Raw genomic sequence first — 24,403 nt, 5'->3', positions numbered from 1 at the left:
GCAGAGGACTTGACACACAGTTCTTCCCAGCCGTCATCCTTTGGATATTGCGCATCATTGGGAACACTTGTGAAATGACTAGACCTCGCTTCTGGAAACAGTTGAAAAATAATTTGGAGTTAATTGTCCTGAAAATTCACTTATTGTATATTAATAGGCTAGGTATTCCCTAATTCATTCTTTCTGAAGCATAGCTTCATTTTTCTTGCCCTCTTTTTTGGCACAAACCTTTTAAGAATGGGCCAATATTGCAACTCTTGGGGCTGGAATAAAGGATAAGGATTCAGGTTTTAGCATTTTGAAAATTTTGCGAACATGTTTTGAATTGTGTGTGTGCGTGTGTGGTGCAGGCGTGGGGTCTCACTCATGCCATGGTGCCTGTCTGCAGGTCAGAGGATGCTTTTTGGGTGCCTCTTTCACCTTGCCTCAGGCAGGCTCCCTCTCATTCCCACGGCTACTCTCTGGTATTGGGCTGGCTCGCTAGCTCGTAAGCTTCCAGGCAGTTCTCCAGTTTCTGCCTCCCATCTTCTCATAGGAGCTCTGGGTTTAAAATGCACACCATTGCCTCTTGTTTTATTATGTGGGCCCCAGGGATCTGATCTCAGGTTGTTATTTGTAGCAAACATTTTATGTCTCTCTTGTCTCCGGGTTGGGGTTTTTGAAAGTCTACAAGTCACGTGGGGGTTTGCCAGTGGCACAGTTGCTCAAAAGAACCCTCATTTTCCTACCTGCCTTCCTACTCAGACTGGTACTTTGATGGAGTCTGGTAAGCCATACTGGCCACAGGAGCTGTCTAAGGGTGTTTTCGGGTGACTGAAGGGCAGGGTGGTGAGGAGGCCTGCCCCTTGCTGGAATTCTGGCTTTTCCTACCTTAGGTACCTTACTCAACTGCACCATGCTGGTGTCCTCTCTGTTGGATTCTGTCACTTCCCTGGGTGTGTTGTTGTAGGGAGCAACTCATTAATATTAAAAGTGTTAGCTGTAGGGTGTGTTAGGCTTTGGTTAACGTTACCCAAATAGTTTGGTGGCTTTGACTAGCTTGGTTAGATTCACTGGCAGCTTTCACATCAGTTGAGACCCCGTAGGCTTGCAGAGTATCTGGGTTATACATAGTTTTAGAGACAAACTAAAAACACATTGATTTTTGCTCAGTGACTTCCTGGTGAAGTGACTGAAGTGTGATGGTATAGAAAGAGACTCCCTGTTCACGCTTGAGGTTGGGTCCTTTGCAAACGGAGTCTTGCTTACTCTTCTTTCAGTGAGTAGAGGCTGGCTGGGTTGTTTACCATGTCTACACGTGAAGCAGCCATGAGGTTTAGGGAACATTTCATATACTCACAGGCCCAGTGTTGCTGCTCGTTCTCAACCCTTGTTCCCTGAATTGTCTCAGGTACATTTTGCTTCCAGCAGGACATAGCACCTTTGCTTTCTCTAGGCTGGAGGTTAACCGGCGTCTCCGAGAAGATGGCTGTAACTAATCACTTTCAGAGTGGGAACATAGATTTTACTCTTTTGGGAAGTGACAGGTCTATTTGCCCAGGTTTTGGGTGCCTCATAGGGGTGTCCTTCTAGAACTGTGCAGTATCGTACAATCTATAATTACTCATTGAGTCAGTGTGTCCTGCTTAGTTTCCACAGTGGTTGCTCCTCTTTATCTGCTCCTTGACTTTATTCGTTCATGAACACTCACTGGGTCCTTTTCTTTCCCTTCTTTATTTCTCATGTCTCTGTTTAGCTTCCAGGTAAACAGTCAGGGCTCTTGACCTTGACTCACAGGTTGGGAAGTGGTGGTGTGCTGAGTGAAGTTCATACTCTGGAGAGTAACTTGGAGCTTCCCAGCATCATTGTCCTGGTAGACCTGGAAGGAAGTACTCACCCATCTGCTCAGGCCTACTTGCTTGCATACTGGAAGACCAGCGGCAGCAATACCTTGAGTTGGGTGTCTCTTCTGCACAGCTTTGTCTAGGCCAGTTGATCTGATTCCAAGCTCTCTCTTAGTGTTTAGTCATGTGATGAGATGGAGTTCAGCCTGTGATTCAAAGACACTACATAAAAACCCTGCTCTGAAAGTTAATCCAGAACCCCGTGGCTTTGCATTGGCATTTGTTCCTGTGGAGGACCCCCATCCCTTCTACTCAGCCTGGAGTAGAATTCTGGCCAAAGTCCAGGCATGAGTGTGTTGACCCGACTGTTGGGCACTCACCTGCTATTCTGGATAAGTCCCTTGACCGCTCTGCTTTATTCCTGCAGCAGCTTTGAGCTGGGTCAGGTGAGACGTGAGTGGTGCAGTAAGATAGTACACAGAAAGCCTGTACGCAGAGCCAGCTTGGATGCACGGTGACATATCCCCAACCTCAGATGACCCAGTGGCAAGAGGTTTCTGCCTGTGGGTACAGAAGAGATAAAAAAGGAAATAGTTGGTGGCACAGGTATTTCATCTTATAAAAGCGAGTTAATGCAAGGTGTGGGTAGTGTTTGCCAGTAGCCTTGTCTGTCGTTCTTCTTCCTGGAGGAAATCTGCAGCTGAGGTCCCGAGGGAAGATGGGTGACCAAGAGGAGCCACCCCTGCTCCCTAAACGACCACAGCCCCTGTTGCATAATTATCCTTCAGGGAAACATGTATGGGAATGGGGATTCAACCATTTCTCCTTTTATTTCATTTTGGTTTTGTGTTTTGAGACAGTTCTGCTGTGCAGCTCTGTCTGCCTTGGAACTTACCATGTACCCCAGACTGGCCTTGAACTTGTGATGGGCCATACAGGGGAGCATTGTGAATCCTGACCTTTTCCCTTTACTCTTATCTTCCAGATGGAGTCTGCATTCTTCTTCTAACAATAGCTGTAGGGTGAAGCAATAACTAGAGACCTGGATGTCAGGACACAGTAGTCCTGTGTGTTGTTCGGTGGACATGAGAGCCACAGCCGCGTGGAAGGGCAGCCACTCCGTGCAGGGTGGAAAATGCATGCAGTTCAAAAACTCTCCTCTGCTTTGTGGCTCTCCCCCGCATTTAATTTGTGTTTAGAACAGAGTTGAGGAATATGAACACAGATATTTAGAGTTATGTGGAATCACGTTTATGTGCACAGTCTGGTCTGCAATCCCTGTCTTACAGTCTAGAAGGGAGAGCAGTTAATGGTTTCGCCCACACTACTTGTTTTTTTTCTTCTTTATTTTATTATCCTCTGGCTTCTGTTTTTCAGGTGTGTAGCTATTTTAGTATTATGAAGAATGATGGATGAGGCAGGAAAGTCTCTCTGGAAGCGCTTGTGATATTCTGCAATGCACTTGGGGGTCAGCTGCACTTGACTGATGTGTGATTTATCTGATATCCCTGCCACTTCCTGAGATAAAGCTGCTGCTTTATCAAAGGTGCCAGCAGCTGTGATTTAGAATTTATAAACCTCCATTTTCAAATAATTGTTCTGATTACTTTCTGTCTGGGCAATAAAATGATAAAGGTAATTGCACACAAATGTGAGGTAGCACCAAAATACAATAAAATTAACCTGAATTAGTGTGCCTCGTGGATGAGAAGTGTCTATGAAATGCGGTGTAGCAATGAGAGAGAGTGATATTATGGCTGGAAGGTGAGTTAGTACCTTAATGTAATATTCTTTGAAATATAAAAAGGGGCTTTCTGCAGAGGGGGGTGTGTTTTTGAAATTAAGTTGAAGCGATTCTTATAATTGGCAGCAATGATGCATTTTGAGGGTTTTGGAGATTTTTAATACCTTTTATTGTATTGTGTCTGTTTGCACTTTCCCTTCATTTAGACGCTCGCTCTGGCTTCAGTCCTAACGCGTAAGTGGAAGCCGTGTGCTATTCTGACAGATCCAGGGGCTTGGGAATTTTATTCTCTCCCCTTAGCAGCTCTCCTAGTCTGAATGTAATGAACCTTTTTTCTTTCCTTCTTTTTTTTGTAATTAAGACATTACAAAAATTGTATTTAAATATCAAAGGCCAACTGTTGTAGTTAGTAAAGTTTTAAGGAAGACCTTTGGAAGTGTTTGCTTCTCTTTCTTAGGATGTGAGCTAGGGAATTGTTTATTGTAGACAGATGATTTTCAGTGGTGTAACCCATGATCCCTTTTTAAATTTTTTAATTGTTATTTAAAACTATTTTATTTTTGCTTTTGAGAAAAGGTGTTTGGCCCTGGCTGACTTGGAACTTGCTATGTAGAATGGGAAAATCTCAAACTCATAATGATTCACCTACCTCTGCCTTCCAAGTGCTGGGATTAGGGATCTATGACACCGTGTTCAGCCTGAAGAATATTGTTATTAACTATGTAAATTTAATACAATGTGTTTTGATCAATTATGCCCCCCAATTCCTTTCCTTAACTCCTCTCAGATTTTCCCCCATCTCCCTACCCCCCAACTTTAGAGTCTTTTTTTTTATTTAATGATTTGTTCAATCCTATTTGCATTACCCATTTTTATAATGTGCATTTTATGACCTTCCCTTTACATCCCTGAAAATGAAATTCATGGATACTAACTACATGCACTGTTTAATGAGAAACCTGAAGGAAGGCAAAAGCAATGGTTATAGTGGTACACATTCAGAGTAGGAGTGTTTGGGCAGCACTGTGTGGGATGAGGTCACAGGGTCATCGGCCTTGTGTACCTGGTGCACTGCAGCTCCCCATGTAGGTGACTTCTTTACTGGGCATACATCATAACCGTCAGAATAGTGGTTAGACCACTTGATGTCCGTTTCCAAGGCATATGAAGTTTATCGTTTCACTGAGGTAAAGCCTGGTGTGGTGATTTGAATCTGAATATTCCCCATAAGCTTGGAGACTTGAACACCAGGTAACTGCACTGTTTAGGGAGCGTTGGGAGGTACCGTCTTGCTGGGCATGGATATCTCTGGGGTCAGAATTCCAGTTTGCACTCTGCTTTCTGTATGTGCCTGAAAATGTGGCATGCAAGCGATCAGCTTCCTGTTCCTGTTGTCTTGCCTGCCACTTGCTGCTCTGCCAGCCCACCATGGCGGACCCTTAGTCCACTGGAACCAGAAGCCAGAATAACCTTTTTCTTAAGTTACCCCAGTCAGGATGTTTTATCATAGCCAGAACAGGACCTAACCCACATGGCTTCTCTCTTGGAAAACCTTGTGAATCACAGCAACGAGCTGCACGTGTCTCTCTGTGTTGTGATAGGTGGAGTTACGCTTTGGGTTCTGATTGACTTGAGAGTAGAATGTGTTACAGGTGATGGAAAATAACAAGATCAGGATGACATTGAAGATAGGCTCTGTCTCCCATATGCGAGAACGTTGTGATACCATCATTTATATGTCAGTAGCTCACACAGTTTTTGGAACCCTCAGAGAGTCCCCCAGATTTTTGATACCCTCTGTTGAGGACTCTGGAGCTGCCACACCAGCTATGCTGTGACCAGACCAGAATCTTGCTTTCTAGATGCTTCCTTGATGAGTGCCTACCTTTGCACCTGCCCACAAAGTGCCCCAGATGTCAGCCTAAGGTTGCCTGAGCTGGGCTCCCTGCTTGCTCAGCTGGCACCCTGCCACTGAGCTCACCGCCAGCCCTGTTTCTTTAGAATTGTTCAGTATTATCTTTTGTCCATAGCTGATAAAGCCAACCCCTCAAGTCTGTGGGACTGGCTGTTTGTGTTTGCTTGTTCTTGCTCATGCTGGCTTGTTCCCGTGTGTTTCTGGTTCCTTCATTATCCTGGATGTTGTAGTTGGATAACCGTTTGTTTTTATGAGCACACCAGGAAGCTTGCAGTGACTGTATGTGGTCCAGACTAGCTGTGCTTCCTTCACATGTCTCTGAGCACCCAATCCCACTGGGTTTCAGGAAACATCCAGAAGCTTAGCAAAATCTGCCCTCCTCGTCATTGCGCTTTCGTTCCCGAGGTCTCCGTTTGCAGAGTCTCTTCCTGAGACTAATGGTTCCCAGATGGGAGTGGATTCGTTCTCACTGGGGATGTTTTGAGCTGTATCGTTTGAGGGATTGCTTTTGACATTCAGTGGGTAGAGGCCAGGATGCCAGTAAACACCCAAGTATGCATACGACAACTTCCCCCATCCCTCGGCCTGGACAGAAAAGGATCTAGTCCCAGATGTTAACAAGCCACAATTGAGACCATTCATTCTGTATGCATTTGAAGCCCCGCTGTCTCCCTGTCTGAGTCTGACTCCTACCTGTCTCCTTGCCTGTCTTGCCTTGTCTACTGCACCTTGCCCTCTGGGGTGGGAGTCCTCTGGCGCTGTCTTTGATTCCTTCTTCGTCTTATACCCCTCGTTTCCCAGCAAGAGTTTTGCAGTTCTCTGGGTGTTCTGAAACTTCTGCCTCTCATTCCCTTTGCAGCTCCTTAGGGCAGGAAGGCTCATCCTCTGGCCTCAGAGCTCCCGCTTACCACTAAGCATACACCTGGCCCTTTACTCTCCTGATTGGCCCCTCCGACTGCCCAGGACTGGCTGCTAGGCCCTAGCCAGCCCTACCAGTTTCTTTGTTTTGTTTCCAGGAGTCCTGTCCTTGCAGAACTACATGGCCCCTGCTTTGCTTTGAGCTTTTATAGTTTTTTTTAAAACTTTTAACTACCCTCTCTTAAACTCAAATCATCTCTGAAAACTCCCCCTTCTTTGAAATGTCTTGGTCTTTGAATGTGGATATCTAGTTTTTCTGGTGATCCTTGTGAAACGTATTTTTTTTTGGGGCTTTTAATGAGCGATCTGGTAGGAGTTAAGATGCTAGGTACCAGTCATCTCATCATGCCAATGGTAGGAGTTAAGATGCTAGGTACCAGTCATCTCATCATGCCAATGGTAGGAGTTAAGATGCTAGGTACCAGTCATCTCAGCATGCCAATGGTAGGAGTTAAGATGCTAGGTACCAGTCATCTCAGCATGCCAATGGTAGGAGTTAAGATGCTAGGTACCAGTCATCTCAGCATGCCAATGGTAGGAGTTAAGATGCTAGGTACCAGTCATCTCAGCATGCCAATGGTAGGAGTTAAGATGCTAGGTACCAGTCATCTCAGCATGCCAATGGTAGGAGTTAAGATGCTAGGTACCAGTCATCTCAGCATGCCAATGGTAGGAGTTAAGATGCTAGGTACCAGTCATCTCAGCATGCCAATGGTAGGAGTTAAGATGCTAGGTACCAGTCATCTCAGCATGCCAATGGTAGGAGTTAAGATGCTGGGTACCAGTCACCTCAGCATGAGCCCATGGCATTGTCCCATCAGGTCCTGAATAGAATTCCATTCTCCTCTCTGCTATTCCGTGGCTGTGTGTCTTTAACTCTGCTGTTTGGGATCTCCAAGCCTCTATATTCTCTCTAAAATACAGATTCTAAATACTGTGGTGATTTGTGGTTTACAGTGGACAGTTGGGTGAAGGTATACCTGTAAGGATTAGGCAGGACAGCCTGGGAAGAGACTTGTGAGAAGAAGATGGTAAGAGCCAGTGAGGACATGGGGGTGGGGTGGGGAAGAGCCAGCAAGGACAAGGTGAGATGGGTCTTGGTTAGTATAGAGCTGTAATTATGAGTTATCAGACAGGCAATAGTTGTTCCTATCTATTAGATCATGGTTTAATTTCTTGCAGGCAGAGGATATCATACTTGTTTTGTTGTTTTGTTTTATGTTCTTTTAATGTCTATTTAAACTTTCCCTCCCTGTCAAGATCATGCCAATGGCAGAAGGAGGCTAGAAATAGTGGGTCTTGTTTTACGGCGGGGTCCTAGGGTTTCTAATGAGGTTCTGGGCTGCCTGGATTATAGTTATCCTGGACTGCTCAGAAGTCTGATACTGAGCCTGAGGCCAGTATCCTGGGGGTGGGGAGAGACCCTGATGGAAGAAATTCATTAGGTTGTCTGAGGCGTGGGGGGGGGCACACCTGATGGAGGAAATTCATTTGGTTGTCTGAAGTGGGGGGAACCCTGTTGAGCCAAGGATGTGGGCACACACATGAAACTTTCTAGTTTTTTTTTTTTTTCAATAACTGGAAAGTCTTAGTTCTGCCACCAGGGGAAGAAAGTCCTGTGAGTGGGCCCGGGATGGGGATTTATGACCCGAGCTCTTGGAAGCAGGCTTGCAGAGCCTCTGGTGAGTGGACCAAAATGACAAATGATTTCTGTGCAACTTTTTATTGTCCGGCCTCACACTGTATTTCTTTACGCCCCGCTGTGTTCGCTAGTATTTTGATTGCATTAGTTCCCTGCGAGACGGAGGAACCTTTCAGTCCCCCAAATAAATATGGATCTGCTTTCAATACATTTTATCTGTTAAACTTGAAGAACATGGAAACAAGTCTAAAGCTCTTCTTTATATTCTTACTGTGTGTTTTAGGGTTGGAATTGAGATGAAACATTTACTAGGTCACTAGACGCAGGGTGGGATGTTAAGTCCTAGGCAGGATTGGCTTGCCTCCTAGAAGTTATGTGAGCTGTTTGTTGTCTCGGAACCATGCCCTGGCTTTTCTCACCACAGTTGCCCTGGCTTTTCTCACCACAGTTGCCTTCTCTTGGGTAGGTAGTCTACTTTTTCCTTCTGATCCTATCTGCCCCAAAGCCATAGGTGGCAGTAACATTCCTATAGCAAAATATCACAGGGGTTAGATCCCAGATTTGCAGTGAAGAAGGTGTGGTGTTAGTATTGGTTGCCCAGTTGACAGGGTCTGGTGTCATCTGTGAGACGCATTCCTGGGTATGTGTAACATGAGGGGGCCGGGCCTGCTTGTTGGGGGTTTTCTGTCCTGCCCGGCCCCCCAGCTGTTTAGTCCCAGAGTAAAATCACACACAGATCTCTGTAAGTTATAATGCTGATTGGCCCGTTAGGTCAGGCTTCTTACTGGCTAATTCTCACATCTTGATTAACCCATTTTTCTAGTCTATGTTAGCCATGTGGCTCAGTACCTTTTTCAGTGGGGCAGCTCACAATCTGCTGCTTCGGTGGACTGGGTAGGAGTGGGAGGAATCAGCTTCCTCCTCCCCAGAATTCTCCTGCTCTCCTTGCATCATTTCCACTTCCTGTCTGGTTTTCCCACCTACACCTCCTGCCTGGCCAATCAGCGTTTATTTAAAACATGATTGACAGATTACAGACAATTCTCCCATACCAGGTTTGTGTGTGAGAGAGATTTCCCAGCTTGGGTGGAATGAGGTGGGAGGACTCGGCCTGCGTGTGGGTGGCATCTTCCTTATGGCCCCAGACTGAATAAAGAGAAAAAAAAAGAGAGGTGACTGTCCTGTCTGTGGAGACCTGATATGTCACGTGCCTGCCATCATCCTTCCCCATCATGACTGACTGTCCTACCTTCAAACTATGAGCCAAAGGAAACCCAACACCCTTCTTAAATGGACTCTGTCAAGTATTTTGTCACAGCACTGAGGAAAAGTAGCCAATACAGAAGAGTCTTTCAAGTGACTCTAGCTGCCCCATCATCTTCAGCCTTCAGAAGCCACAGGGCATCCACAGCAGCCCTTGGATGGTAAGATGGTTGGCTTTAAATAACAGTTTCCTACCTTAGGCTCACCTGAGCAGGGAGGGACACCTGAAGAGTTGTCCTGATTGGTGATTAATGTGGAAGGACACAGCCTGCTGTATATGGGTGTCGGCGGGTGGCACACAGGGATCTGTGCAGGTAGGTGGACCGGGGGTGTATTGGAAAGCTAGCTGAGCAAGCCAGTCAGTCCCCTTCTGTGTAGATTCGACTTCAGTTCCTGCCCTGACTCTCCTCAGTGACGGACTTTGACCTGGAAGTGTAAGACAAATACACTTTTCATGCCCCAAGCTGCTTTTGGTCATGGTGTTTATCACAGCAGCAGAAAGTCAGCTAGAAGGAGTGGCAAGTGGAGGGTGCAATGTAGGGGGTGGGTGGAAGGAAGAGCTGCAGTGTAGGGGGTGGGCAGAAGGGGGAGGGAGTAGTGACTTGGGAGTGGAGGAAGGAACAGGACAACAGGAAGGAAGTTAGTGACCATCAGGTGAACTTCAGGCCAAACACTGCATACTAGGAGATAAGGATTAGGCTTGGGGCTCTCTGAGGGGGAAGCCACATGTGTCAGAATGAGAGGTACAGGTTTCTCAGGGGGCTGATGTCATGAAGCGAGAATTTAGCTACCTCTTACTTACTTGAATGAAATAATCTGTAAAATGATATCAGTTATTTCCAAAGAGCAGGTCTGAGGGTTAGACCCCGAAGCTCTTGTGCAAGTTCACTGTGAAGCCAGGAGTTCTAGCCTTTACAAGGCTTCTGTTTTTTTTTTTTTTTTTTTTTTTTTTTTTTTTTTTTGTTCCTGTTGGGTTGAAATTTTCACTTTCCTGTATGAGATGTTTATTACTGCTTCGCAAAAGTGTCTGGAATAGATATTGCTTTAAGCTGCGGGATAAAGTTCCCTCTCTCGATGGTTTAATTTTTATTGCGTTCCCATAGTGTGCTGCTGTTGTTCACATGACACTCATGGCAGTGTCTGCCCCCGGAGACCATGCTCAAAATTGCATCTGCCCGCACTCCTGTGCACAGCAGCGCAGCTCGCGCTCCCCCACGCTCCATTGGCCCTCTCTCTTTTTGTTTGCCTGGCACATTAATGTTGTCTTGCCCTCCGGTACGACTTCTGAAGAAGTTTTCTTTTAATCAAAGGAGAAGGCGATGTGCCATCATGGTCGCTAGATCTTTCAGTTCCAAGTTGGCTAGGGTAGACACAGTCTTCAGCCGAGTGCTGTGGAAATACCATATTTCTCTCCCTCAACTTCTCTCTCACACTCTCTGCTCAACACATCTCTTAGGCAAAGAGTGCACTGGACCTGGTGTGTGGTACTGTTCCCCATGTGGAAAGATGTCCCGTTCTGATCCTTCTTCTTAGACTGTGCTCAGGAGGAGGAGGTGTGTGCTGGCTTCGGGTCTGTGGGTGGCTGGAGGAAGGCCATCCACTGAATTGATGTTTTTACAGTGTGGCAGGATGGTGTCACGGCACAGCACTTGCCAGGAGGGCCTGTGAGTGCCCTTCAGAGAAACTGTGGCTGATGACAAGCGCAGGCAAGGGGGCAGTTCTTAGGGAAAACCTAGATTTTGGTGGGCAAGAGTGGGTGGAGCATTGGGATTTGCAAGTATGGCTGGCAGTTGAAAGGAGCGTCTCCACATGTGTCCATTCCTGACTGTTTAATCCACATTAGCCAGAGGCAAAAGCACTCGCCCCTCGGTGGTAGCTAATTCAAGTGTGCCATGTCTGTGTGATGGGATGGTCTGTAGCCTTAAAGATTAGAGTTAGCCATTATAGCATGGGTGAACCTAGAAGACACCCTGCTCAGTGAAAAAGCCAGACATGAAAGAGTAGGTTCTTACTGTAGGAGGGCTCTTCCATGAGGGCCCAGAGCACGCAGAGTTAGGAGTCAGGACTGTGGTGCCCAGGCTACCTGTGTCGAGGAGATCTGGCATCGCCTGGACATGATAAACAAGTTTGGAACATGGGCAGAAGTGATGACAATATGCATTGAGTTTGTTTAATTCTTGTGAGTTAGCATATCTACATAATGGTTAGCATGATGTATGTGTGTGTATACATATCCGCATTTTGTCACAATACAAGCTTGTATTTCCTATTTTGAAATGGAAGATGTGTCTAGAAAGTTATATCTAATGGACTTGATACTTAGCACCAGTCAATAGTATGGAAGTCTCTTGGACAAGCTAGATGGCTGAACCCCAACTTCCTCCCTGTAGGTGCTCTGTGAGCTTATAGTTCCCTTCTCAGTAGAGGTCATTAGGGGTCTGGGGGGGAAGGGATTCTCTGCAGGGCACTGGTCTCCTCTGGAGGACACTAGGGGTTTGTGAGAGCAGGTGTCCCCTGGAGGCACTGGGACTCTGTGTGGTCGGGTTCCCCTGCAGGGCACTGAGGGCAGAACCTCTCTAGCTATTTCTCTAAGATACCCTGGCCTTGGGCTCGTTGTGGGAAGACCCACAGGAGTGGAAACATCTCCACTTTGTAAAGGTGTCCCCAAATGAGGGGAAGTGACAGCCTGGTGAATGCCATGTGGACTTTATCTCTCTCTCCCTAAGTAAGTTGGAGAACACGTTCTGTCCTCCTGATGAAGATGCCTCCCGTACCTGTGTGCCCTGCTGCAGCTGGTGTTTCAGGTCCTTCTGAACGTTTGTGTCCTTGTGAGGAAATCCAGCTTAGCAGTTTAAAGAAGCAATCACATGCAAAGCTTTTTACCACCGAAGTCTGGATTCTTCTAATTCAAGTTATCTTTGAAATTAACACTGCACGGTCTGTGAGGTTTTCCATTGGTAAATCTTGTCTGAAGAATGTGATTTCTACTATAATGGAGATAAAAATGCTGTTAGGTTTTGCAATAATGCTTCAAAGTTGTACATTTTTTTTGTTAGTTTTGAAATATACTATTGGGGTTTCCCGCATGATACTGAGGATGGGTTAGTGGAAGGGAGAGATAATTACATTATTCAATTACCTGAACTAAGATGGGGTATAGCTTACAGATAATTTTGTAACAATCCCTATTTCCAAGAAAAATATTTGCTTACTACTTTAGTCACCATGTCATTTGCTGATAAAGCTACAGGTTGGTCTATTTTTATTCCTATGTAGATGCTAAGTATGGATGTGGATTTTATGTGTCTCTTTCCCACATAAATAGCAACGATCTCAAAACAAATAGCAAAAGACAGTGTTTTTTTTTCTACATTAAACATTAAACTTTTCATTTAAAGCACTAAGCCCCTCCTCATCTGATCTGATAGCTCCATCCCGTTTGCATACAGTGGATGGCAGTGTGAATGTTGGCGTCTCCTGGGGTTCATGTGTTGGAGGGGAACCTCTAAGGTGACAGAATGGAGGCCAGGCCTTTGGGAGGTGATAGGTCACAAGCTGCTGCTCTCAGAATGGGGTTGGTACACAGATGAGAGAGTCCTAAAGAGGGTCCCCTTCTCACATGCAAGGCCACATGGGAAGGGAACAAGAATGGAAAAAGGAGCCCTCACTAGACCCCAAGTTTGTGGGTACCTTGACCCTCAAATAGCTCCCTGCAGAATTGGGAGAAGGAACTCAGTAGATTATGAGCATCATTCCCTGGGGTTTTGTTAAGGGCACAGACAATCTGTCCCACCCAGAGGTGCCTAGATGCACACTATCGCCTGGGGTAGTCAACGATCCACTCTGACTTGTGGCTAGCAGTCTTCCAAAGCCTGAGGAAGGACTGGGATTGGTTCTTCTCTCTCTTTTGGCTTTCTGTAGCAGCTGGGGGACAGAGGGACAGTTGAGGACAGGGACAGAAGAGATTCAGGAGGATACGCTGTCTGTCATCCATTAGCAGACCCACCAGCAGAACTTCCCATGAGGTCCTCTCGGGAAGACATGTGCAGGGCAGGTGTGTGGTCCAAAGCCGTTGCTCCCCTGGGTGCCAAGGCCCCTGTCAGGAGCAGCATCCATGGTTGTGACATTCCCATAATTCAGAATAGGTAAGGTTCCATGTTGCAGATTCCATTTCTGTTGTCCTAAGTAAGGAGTTCACAACTGACTCTATCCATGTCCAGTAGTCCACTGTTTCTCCAGGTAAATGCATTTTTCATATACCTCAGGTTTGTTTGAATGATATCTTCCTTTGAGTTTTTCATTCTTTAAATAGGACGGGTTGTCTTTGCCACCTGTAGAGAGAATGGGATACTGTTCAGAGACTGTTGTGGCTGACATGTGGTTCCAGAACACTTTTGCCTTGTTGTTTTAGGAAGTATCTAACCTCTTTGTGATCCTAACTGGGGGGTCCAAATAAGAGGACACTCTCTTCCTGGCTATGCGTGAGTTGTGGCAGGTCACGCTGGGTGCCCCGTCTGTTTGAGGAACACATAAGATACATATGGTCTTGGATCCAGTGCCCACATTCTAGTTCCATACTCTACGATGATGGAACCCCAGTCTTTTTCATCCTGTGCCATGTCCCTCCTTTCTCTGACATCACTTTCCCCAAATACATTCTGTTTTATGTGTGAAACCTGAAAATACCATATAAAATTTAAAATATACACCACACTTGGGAAAATGCTAAGGTGTTTATATGCTTCTCTCTGTGTACAGATCTGTTTGCATGGTGGCGACTGACTTTGGTGAGGAGTGACACCCTGCACAGGTGTCTCAGCATGGAGCAGGTGGAGCAGGAGCATGATGAGTCTTTCTGCCCACCAAGGATTGTCTAGATTACCCCGCCAGAGACCTATTGACTGACAGGTCACTTCAGGAACCCAAGAACCTATGCTATGATGTCATTTTTCTGTAAACCCTGAACTATAATAAATTACGTTTAACGGTTGTAATTAAGACTTTAGACTGTGAAGCTATCCAAGGGAGGAAGGACCTGTCTCTTTCTCTAGAGAAGAAATTAATTGTTAGAGTATATGGTCTTTGAAGAATTTACTGTAAGATAAAAGACTGGGGTTTTATCCTTACATTTATTAGTGTTTAATCAAACAGAAAGTGCACTTTCAGTGTGGAAACCTTGGCTTCGGCGGCAGGATTAGACTGAATTATTGTTTAAAGAGCAAAAGGTATGGAATTATATGTTCGAGTTATCAAGCCATTGATAGGCTCTGGGTATAATGTAACTAATTTAGAACACAAAATCCCTTGCTGTGTGACTGGAGTCTTGGGTTAATCACTTGGCAGTGAGTGTGTTTCCGAGTCAGGGTGGACATAGGGCACAGTGGTGGCTGTCCCTCAAAGAGTAAGCTGGGCCTGTCAGGGCCTAGTGTGGTCATAGTCACTGAGGATGTCTAGAGATCAGGCTCTTCCATTTGGGATCCCAAGTCTTAAGTGATTGCAGGCTCTGTTCCCAGAATCCCCTGCTGCAAAACCACTGAGAACTTTGTTATTCAGGGCAAGAGGACTTAATTCTACTGACTCGTGTACTAAGGATACAGGTGGCAACCAGTGGCTTTGCCTCCAGTTCACAGACTTTTCCACCAGGAAGGGAGGAAACTCAAGAAAGTTTAGTGACCTTGTTGAGGGTTAACCTGGAATTCACTTAGCAGTGGGAGAGAGACAGATTGGAGAGCCTCACAGGCGGCCACTTGAGGGAACTGGGGCCTGTGGATAATAGAAGCGTGCCGCTGGCTCTGGGACCTGAGTGGTTTAGTTGGCTTTGGTGGGTCGGGAGGGAGAGGAGCTGACTAGTGGCTTGGACTGTACAGACACGGACAGGCCTGGGTACTTCAGTGAGGTCCTTGGATTCAATACCAACAGGACCGTGTACCCTGGATATTCTGGGTTGTGGAAGAGGTCCTTGCCTAGAGCTCTAGGGAAGGCATGGTCAGGTGGTACAAGAGTCACCTAAAGCCAATGGGAGAGGGCAGGTCTCTTGAGGTGTGGCTCTAGACAGCGGATCTCAAGTACTTCCTGGTTTTGCAGAACACACCCCAGTGATGCTGGGGAATGGGCATCTTGCAGAAGCTGCAGAAGAGAGGGGAAGAAGAAGGTTGCCATATAACTTCTAGTACCCCCTTTATCAGGCAGTAGAAAGTGTCTGCATGGCTCCCCAAAGCTGTGCTCCTATCCACAGCAGGTGTCTACTACGTTGGCATATTGCTGGGGATTGACCAGTGAAGGCTGTGGTAGACCCGTGCCATGGAGGCACAGACTAACCAGTGTCACTGTTCCCAGGAGCCGATGTCAGCAGGCTTGGTTATTGAGTTATTGAGCTTGGTTATTGGGGTGTGCATTCTAGTGGGCCCCCAGTTTTAGCTGCCTCCATGGTGAATCATCTGGCTTGGAGCCCCGTGTTCTTCACAGAACCCTATCTGCAGTGGTGGAAGCCGGCAGGCAAGTCACATGAACCTGTATCCGCAAGGTCTCTCCTGGACATGGGTAATTTTAACCAGCCTTGCCATCCACCAGAGGGTAGAAATGTGTTCCCCATGCCACAATTCAATCAGGATTTCCCAGTGATGAGGCGGCAGAGACTCCTTCTCCCTGTGTGGGACAGGACTCCCCAGCTTTGGCACCCTCCTAATTGGGAAAGGTCATGTCTCCTTCAGACCTCACTCTGCTTGCCCCCCTCCCCCCCAATTTCCAAAGCAGCCGTTAACTTCCTGGCTGGCAAGGCTCTGCAGGATGAGAACTTTGTGCTGTGACACATTTAAACTGAAGCTTCCCGAGTCATGGCAGCCGTAAGAGCTGACACCTCATGTCGCACACCAGCCTGCCACCCCTTTTCCTCCTGACAGCCTGTCACACGTAGCTCTGTCGTTAGTGGGACCTGAAGTGCTAGAAGTTTTCCAGCCCATGAGGAATATGCTGTTGGCAGCATGAGATGTATGGCCACATGGGGGTGACCCTGGGTGCACCCCATCCCAGCAGACCCACCAGCCAGGGAGCCTCCTGTCTTTCCCACGAGAGGCTTCAAGTTAGCATAGCAAGCTCTTGGAGGGGGAATTTCAAATGGAAGAAACCTAGGTATTTTTTCTCTCTCTCTCTCTCTCTCTCTCTCTCTCTCTCTTTTCTCACAGCAGACTATAAAGGAGTCGTTCTTGATCAGGACAGAAATTCAGAGTGTTAAAACGAGACACAGGAATGCCTCGGGATCTGGGCATCTTGGGTTTTGAGTCAGCCGTTCCCGATCTCCAGGCATGTCCCAGCCAGGTTTCCGAGGAGACAAGGCTTCTCAGGTCTCACAGGGTTTGGATGCCCTCTCCTGTGGAGTCTGATTCTATCCTGAGTTGTCAGGGTGAGGAGTTCTTCCTTCTGATTATTTTCTTTTACCCCAGGAATACCAACATTTTAAAGCACTGCAGTCTTGCTGGCTTGTGAGGCTCGTGAGAGGAGGGGCTGAGCAGGACTCCAGAGGGCATTGGGACCAGAAGTGTCTGAGGCCTGGGGTGCTGGGGGTTAGGGTAGACTGCCTGTAGCAGGACTAGGAGACAGTGGAAACATTGATTTCCCCATTCCCGGGTATCTCTTGGGACCTGCTAGGGGAGGAGAAAAGTAGACGTGGGCACTCTGCTGAACCTGGTGCCCCTTTGAGCGTGGAGTGTAGAAAAGACAGATCAGCAGGAGTTTCAAAGCCAAAAGGTAGTCATCCTCCCAGGGTCGTTATAAAGAAGCCCAGGTTCAAACCAGGGATTTTAGGATCCTTGTCTTTCTTGAGGTCTAGTATCTTTGGAGGAACTCAGTCCCACACAGTCTTGCTGGCCAGTGACTCCAGAGCCTAGGATCCTGGGAGGAGGGGCAGTTGTCTGCTATAGGCTGGGCTGCTTTCCCTACAGGCCAGCTGGGGGTGCTGTGGAAGGTCCCTCACAAGATGTGCCTCACTGCCCAGGCCTGAGGCTCCCATCACACTGACTGGGAGGGCTGGGGTGGAGGGAGCTGTCAGCCTGTCATTCCGCCGCCTGTGGAGAAGTGTTCCACTCTTCGTTCTGAGTTTCTTGCTGGAGGTCTGGGTTCATTGGTCTTTACAATCTAGCTCCCTTCTTGTGTATGTTGATTGAGCAGTCAGCCGGCAGAGTGGCACGTTCCGTCTAATGATAGTGACTGCTTGCCTCACTGTGGATTCCAGACTGTGGATTTCAGCTTCTGATTTCAGGAAATTACATAGGGCCTAAGAACAGAACTTTCCCCATCATTTCTTGAAGATGATGTCTGTAGAGAAATCCTGTCTCGAAAAACAAACAAAAAAACAAAACAAAGAAAAAGCCACGTTATGTCTGAGCAGAGGTTTACTTAAAAGCATCCAGTGATGCTGCCCCCAGTGAGTCCCATTTTACCATTTAAAATTGATTTCCCAGCTCTGTGTAGTGCATGTGCCTTGGGAAGCAGAGGCAGGTGGATCTCTTGAGTTTGAGGCCAACCTGGTCTACGTAGTGAGTTCCAGGACAGCCATGGCAACAGAAAGACCCTGCCTTCAAAAAAAAAAAAAATTAAAAAGTGAATTTTGGTAGAGAAATGCCTCTTCTCCATGAGTGACTAGGTAGAAGGGAAGAACTCTTAGCCCATGATTGTGACTCTGCAGCCCCACTGGGACACTGAGTCCCTGTCCTGCAGGAATGTAAGCAGGTGCAGAACCTCTTGGGGAGCCCCGAAGGGAACAGATACTGCAGCGCTTTCAGCTAGAGACCTTTCTGTGCTGGGTTCTGCTCGCCCGTACCCGTTTCCAGTTAGAGGCAGAGGTGGCTTAGCTAAGCTGCTCCAACGGATAAACAGTCGCAGCTGCCGTCTGGAAAGGGGGTCTCACAAGTACTTGAAGTTCTGGGGGAGTTTTGGAACAGTCTGCTAATTCTGTTCATATACACACTTGCTGCACTTAGCTTGATCTGCTACGCATGCGCGCGCGCGCACACACACACATACACACACACACACACACGGGGTGAGGGGGGTGCTGATTTTTCTCCCTGCTACCTAGTCTTGCTGGCTCCCACTATGAGAGGAAAAAGCAGGCTCTTCACTCATCTGCTCCTGTTCAGTTCCAGGGAGGCACCAGTGTGACATTTGGGGTGGGAAACTAGACTTTAAGTGTGATTTCTAAGTGTAGACGGTACCAGTTTGAATCTAGAGACCTTGGTTTGCAGACCAGAGAACAAGTCCCTCAGCTGTCCTGTGTTGTACAAGCCCTTTGGTGTCTGTGCTGTGTCTCGCTGCATGCGAGATGACGGGATTCTTTTAATGAACGTAGGTCTGAGCTGCTTCTGGGATATACTACACGGGTTTAGTCTGCCTCAATCCCTAGCTGCCAAGGCTCTGGGTGTTGGAATGTTCTTCCCCATTAGAGTGCCAGCTACCAAAAAGGGTTGTTGCAATACACCTTATAGTCCCACACCCTGAACCTCTCGACAAGCTTGAGACAAGGAGCAGGATACAGCCAGAGGGCAGCCTCCTCTTCTGGAAAGTGTTGTGATGGTTTGGTATATGTCAACTTTCCACAACTTCCAGTCACCTGGGGAGAAACTCACAGGGAGGGATTGTCTAGAGAAGACTGGCCTGGAGTCTGTGGAGGATTGTACTGCCTGTTGATGGATGTGAGATTACCCACTGTGGGCGGCACCATCCCCTAGTTTGGGGCCCTGGACTTGATGAGAACGAGAAAGTGAGCTGAGCAGCAGGCGTGCGTACATCCGTTCTTTCTGCTCTTGACTGAATGTGAGCAGCTGCTTTCGTTCCTGCCTAGATCCCCATGAAGTGATGAGCCTTAACCTGGATTGTAAGCCAAGTAAACTTCTTTCCCAAAATTGTTTTTTTATTTTTTTTTTTTGTGTGTGTGGGGGTCAGGGTCTGTTACCATGGTAACAGGAATGCAAGGAGGATGGTATGCTGGCTAGTTTTATGCCAACTTGACACAAACTAGAATCATCAGAGAACAGGAAGAGAACCTCAATTAAGAAATGTCTCTATAAGACTGGGCTGTTGGCAAGCTTATAGAGCATTTTCTTAATTAGTGATTGGTGGGAGAGGGTTCAGTCCATTGTGGGCGGGGCCTTGCCTGAGGTGATGGTCCTGGATTCTATAAGAAAGCAGGCTGAGCAAGCCATGAGGAGCAGGCCAGTAAACAGCACCCCTTCATGGCCTCTGCATCAGCTTCAGCCTCCAGGGTCCTGCCTTGCCTGAGTTCCTGTCCACACAGCTTTTGATGATGAACTGTTAATGTGGACCCATGAGTGAAATAAACCCCTTCCTCCCCAAGTTGTGTTTCGTCACAGCAATAGTGACCCCAGCAGATAGGTAGCCACTGTTGTCATCGCAGGGCAGAATTCACCTCTGATTATGCACACGTCACTGACTGCAAAGAAGTTTAGTCGCAGCCCTGAACACTCATCTCTTTCCTTCAGTGGCCTGAAGGCCAAGCTGTAGTTGGTGGCTTTGCAGTGATCTCAGAATGACAGTTGAGCCTGTTCACTTTTATAATAATAGCCTCTACCCATGCCCCGCTTTCAGTCAGAGGGACAGAGGGATTGTTTTCTGTTCAGTGGGACAACTCATAGCTCTGCCTGGGAGGCTCCTGGTCTGGTGGGCATCACGGGTGGGCATCAGCCCTGACTTTGCTTCTGTACCCTTGTCGTATTCCTCTTGGGCTTCCCCAGTTGGCCAGCCAATCCCATTCTCTCCCAGCCTCCCAGGGTTTTAGGATCAGGTGACATGAATGCATGGTGTGCTCTCTTCTGGGGTTTCCCCAAACCTACTGCCGAGGTGGATATGGGAGCTGGGGACTAATGCTTCTTCTGGTGCTTCCTTCCTAGCTCCCGGCTGGCAGGGAAATCCCACAGGACCTTTGTGTTTTCCACTGACTTTGGCAGGACCTGAGGTCTGATCCTGTACCTGTTGTCCCTCTCAGACTAGCAGGACACCTACTTCCTATACCCCTGGATTCTGGCAGGCCTGAAGCCTGCTCCTGAGAGTCACATGGAAACACTTACTGGCGAAGGTGCAGTGCAGCAGTGAAGACAGTTCTGGAAGGCCTGGTGAGGTCGAACAGAGAGGGAAGGGAGCTGCTGCCTGTGGGTCCCTGGCTTTTAATACCTTGGTGGGAACTGGCCTCTGGCGCCAGCTGCTTAGTTCAGAACATTGCTATTTAAACGCCCTTCATGTTAAAGGGAGAGATGAAAAGAAATCCACTTCATTCTTCAGAGGTCTCCAAATAGCCGTGGAAAATCGATTCTTTTTCTGCCACCAATTAATGTCAGCCCCTCTTGTGGCTTTTGGTGGATGCCACAGTGATGATGCAGGGAATGTAGGTACAGGAGCCATGCTCTGGGTTCTGTGCCAAGTGGAGAGCTGTAATTAGCCCAGCTGGGTTTTGGACTGACCACGGGGATATCCCATGTAGGTGACTTAAGCAAGCTACTGTGCCTAATTCTGCCATCCTTGGAGACCTGCAGGGTAGAGTATATGCACGTTTCCTGTGGCCACTGTTGTCAGCAAACACTTGAAGTAGGCTGTTGGGGGCTGAAGAAATGGCCCAGTGGTTAAAAGCCCTTGCTGCTTTTCCAGAGGACTTAAATTCTGATTCTGGCATCAACATTGTTGGTTCACAAGCACCCGTTGCTCCAGCTCAGGGGGATTTGACACTCTCTTTTGTGCACTTATGTGCACAACTCAGACAGAAGCACAGATATAAAATATTGGGCTGTTGGAGCCACCATGGCTCCTTGGGCCTAATTCTAAAGGGTGTACGCCTCTGGATCTCCCTACTTTTGCATTCAGAAGTTTGCACCCTCTGTGTTTGGATTTGACTGGGATATTGGTTATACCAGGTGTATGCCCATGTGTCCAGATGGCAACCCCAAGTTCTTGTGTCCAGGATAGCTTGTTTCATCCGCCATCAACTTGAGCTTGAAGCCGGTGCCCTGAGAGTTTAGTACCTTCCCTGCAGTCAGTGGGCTCTTCCCAGAGTGGGTGTTACAGAAGCCAGGTATGGACAGGAGGGGCCTCTGTAAACTGTGACAAGTGGCCTGAGGCTGAGATCTCCCAGCAGGCTCATACCCTGAGGCCCTGGAGGAGAGGGCCCTTTCAAATTCTTGCCTTGTGTTTAGGAAGTGGGGTGCTGTGCAGGGAAACTTTGGGGCATGATGCTAAGGACCGAGTATTATTTGGGAATGCCATGTCTAGTTTGGGAAGCATTGGCTCTGGCCAGGCTGAAGGGGAGAGAGGAGAGGGAGGGAAGCCGTGGTATCAGAAGCATGTGAATGACACAGATCTCAGGCAGCATCGGGCAGCACAGAAACCCAGTGGACAGGCAGGAGGGAATGCAAAGGGATACTGCATGTGGGGATAACCTGTAGCTTCGGGATTGCTGCAGTGGGGTATATGGACCTTGGAGGGGTCAGCAGACCTCTTTTGTTGAGGTCCGAGGATAAGTGTGGTGGGCTTTGGAGGTCACCCTGCTTCTGTCACAGCTTGGGAGCAGAAGAAAAGCAGCCATGGACTGTAGGTGAACAAAGGGGGGAGGGTGTGGCCATGTTCTGACAATCCCTGTTATACAAGTACACACACACGGGGGGCGGGGGAGGAACAGACAGAGAGACTGGGAGACTGGGGGGGGGGACTTGGAATGGGGCTGTGTCAGCCAGATGTGGATGGTGGGCTATGATTTTTGACCATGTTCTACCCCTGGAAGTCCTCAGCAATTGACTTGTTCTGTATCTTCTATATGTTCCCAGGTGAGGCCTGTGTCACTCACTGCAAGAGGTGCCCCAATGAAATGGGGCTAAGGAGCTAGAAATGCCAGGATCCAGTGTTTGGGAAGCTCAGGTGCATGAGGGTGTGACCTGGGAAGGAATTCTAGGAGATGGATAGGTCATGATGCGCTCTGTAATAATAACCCACGCCAAGTAGGTCTTTCTGGGGGGGGGGGGGGGTGGTGACTGGGCAAGGTAAATGGAAGTAGTTCTGGGCCAGAGAAGCAGAGGCAGCAAACCATCTCGCTCTAAGCCTGGGGCCAAGGGCGCCAGGTTCGTTAGTGGTGTGTGTGTGTGTGTGTGTGTGTGTGTGTGTGTGTGCGCGCGCGCGCGTGTCGGCGGGGGGGGGGGGGGAGGTTCTGGGATTCATTGGTGGACAGAAAGGGAACGAGAGTCCTCTCTTTCCAGGAGCCAGACAAGGAGTTTGGAAGGAAGAGGAGCTTGAAGGGAGTACAAAAATACCCTCTGTGCAGCTTTTAGCTCTTTGGCATCTGCAGTTTCTGCGGAAATCAAGTTTGCCCCTCTGCACAGCCTCATTCATTCGTGTTCCACCCACTTGCTGACACAGGTGTCCTGTGTCCCCACTGGGCCAGATCTCCTCCCATCATTTTCTATAATGCCTTTCATACAGGTTCCCCCCCCTCTTTAAAATCTGTCATATAAAGATGATACTAAACCCGGCGCAGGCTGGACAAGTGGTCTGCCCCTCGTGTTCCACCCCAGCCTCCTGCTTCCCTTACCAATGTGCCTTATTCACACAGGTTTTCTGGCAGTCGTCTTCGCCAAAGCTTGCTGAGTTTCCGGTAGTTTAAAAAAAAAAAAACTTACACTAGTTCAGCCTCCTCCAAGTCTGCTTTAGTTAAGGACAGCACAGCAGGGAGAGATAGAGGCATTGTCATTTTAGAGGACCAGAGAGAAGTAGGCACTAGTTGGGTGACCCCGGTTATTGTGGAAAGTGGCTGTATTGTAAAAGTAGCTGATGATTAAATCCCAACAGGAGGGGAAGCTTTGGAGCCCGTCCTCTGTGTTAAGCAACCAGTGCTTCTCCCGTGCTTTATAAATGACCACTTCCTTTCCCGACTTAAAAATTGCTTCTCTCTAGGAACTTGGCAGAATGGCTGAGACCTGCAAAATGAAATACACAGTGTTGGACAGCCCTTTGGGGAAGATGGAGCTGTCTGGCTGCGAACAGGGCCTGCATGGGATACGATTCCTCCGCGGAAAGACCCCGAGCACTGAGTAAGTGTGAGCAGTAAGCATGGGCGCCGTGTGCGTGGCGTGTGCAGAAGGCAGGAGCCAGCTGGAGCCCTGGATCTTTTCCACTGGTCACAGAGTAATACAGAGCCTGGTGCCACCACCCATAAACAGAGCATCTCTGAAAACCGTCTCTGAGTTGTGGTGTCTTTGGCAACCCAGTAATCTGGAATAGCTCATAAGCCCTGGGGGCATGACTTTGATGGGAGCTTTCAGGCATTTGATGCATACATTCTTTTGCAGAGGTGTTGAATTCTATGAACAGTGAGCATTTGTGTGTGTGTGTATGTGTGTGTGTATCTATGTGTAAGTGTCTCCCTGTGGGTACATGTGTATATGTGTGCATACGGAAGCCAGAGGGCAGCCTCGGGTGCTTCCTACCTTGTCTTTTGACACAGAGTCTCTCATTGGCCTGGAGTTCACTCATTAGGCTAGGTTAGCCAGTGAGCAAGCCTCGGGGGATTTGCCTGTCTTTACTTTCCCCGCATAGGGATTACAGGCGAGTGCCACGGTGCCAGCTTTTCACATGGATTCTCGAGCTCTTCGTGATTATAAAACAAGCATTTACTGACTGAGCCGTCTTCCCCACCCACGGTGAACGCTTTGGTTCTTGAACACATGATATAGAGGCATGAACAGGTCTCTCAATCATGTGACTTACCTCAGAGGTTTTAAATCGAGCCTGGCAGGGTCTGTCAGCCACTTCTCCCTAGTCCAGATCATTAGCTCTGTTGGGGCACTCTGCTGCTTCCCAAGGTGGTACCAGGCCAGGAGTGATCACTGCTAAGGTGTAGAAGGAGTCTTTAACCAGGTGACTGCAGAGCACATGGTCCTCGGAGAACACGTGTTCCTCTTTGCGTGGTCCTTACCATCTTTTTCTAATTGTAAAAAAAAAAAAAAAAAAAAAACAAATTGAAAGCACTCCCGAACATCTCATCCTAAAACGTAGCGCTGAACTTCCTTCCTCTCGTCCTCTGTTTGCTGGCCATGAATGGCAGCATTAAA

The 24,403-nt window shown here is 47.9% G+C and overlaps 1 protein-coding gene across 1 annotated transcript in view; it reads left to right on the top strand.

The window, feature by feature from the left end:
• Positions 1–24,403, top strand: part of Mgmt (O-6-methylguanine-DNA methyltransferase) — a 246,714-nt gene that overhangs the window by 33,172 nt on the left and 189,139 nt on the right. The window contains exon 2 of the mRNA XM_048455259.3: positions 23,247–23,383. Within this exon, the coding sequence (XP_048311216.1) occupies positions 23,259–23,383 (125 nt within the window). The 5' untranslated portion in view covers positions 23,247–23,258. The remainder of the gene's footprint in view (positions 1–23,246; positions 23,384–24,403) is intronic.

Source organism: Myodes glareolus, chromosome 7, assembly GCF_982192425.1.
Source record: "Myodes glareolus chromosome 7, mMyoGla1.1, whole genome shotgun sequence".
NCBI lineage: Eukaryota > Metazoa > Chordata > Mammalia > Rodentia > Cricetidae > Myodes > Myodes glareolus.
This window is presented reverse-complemented; position numbering and strand designations above follow the sequence as displayed.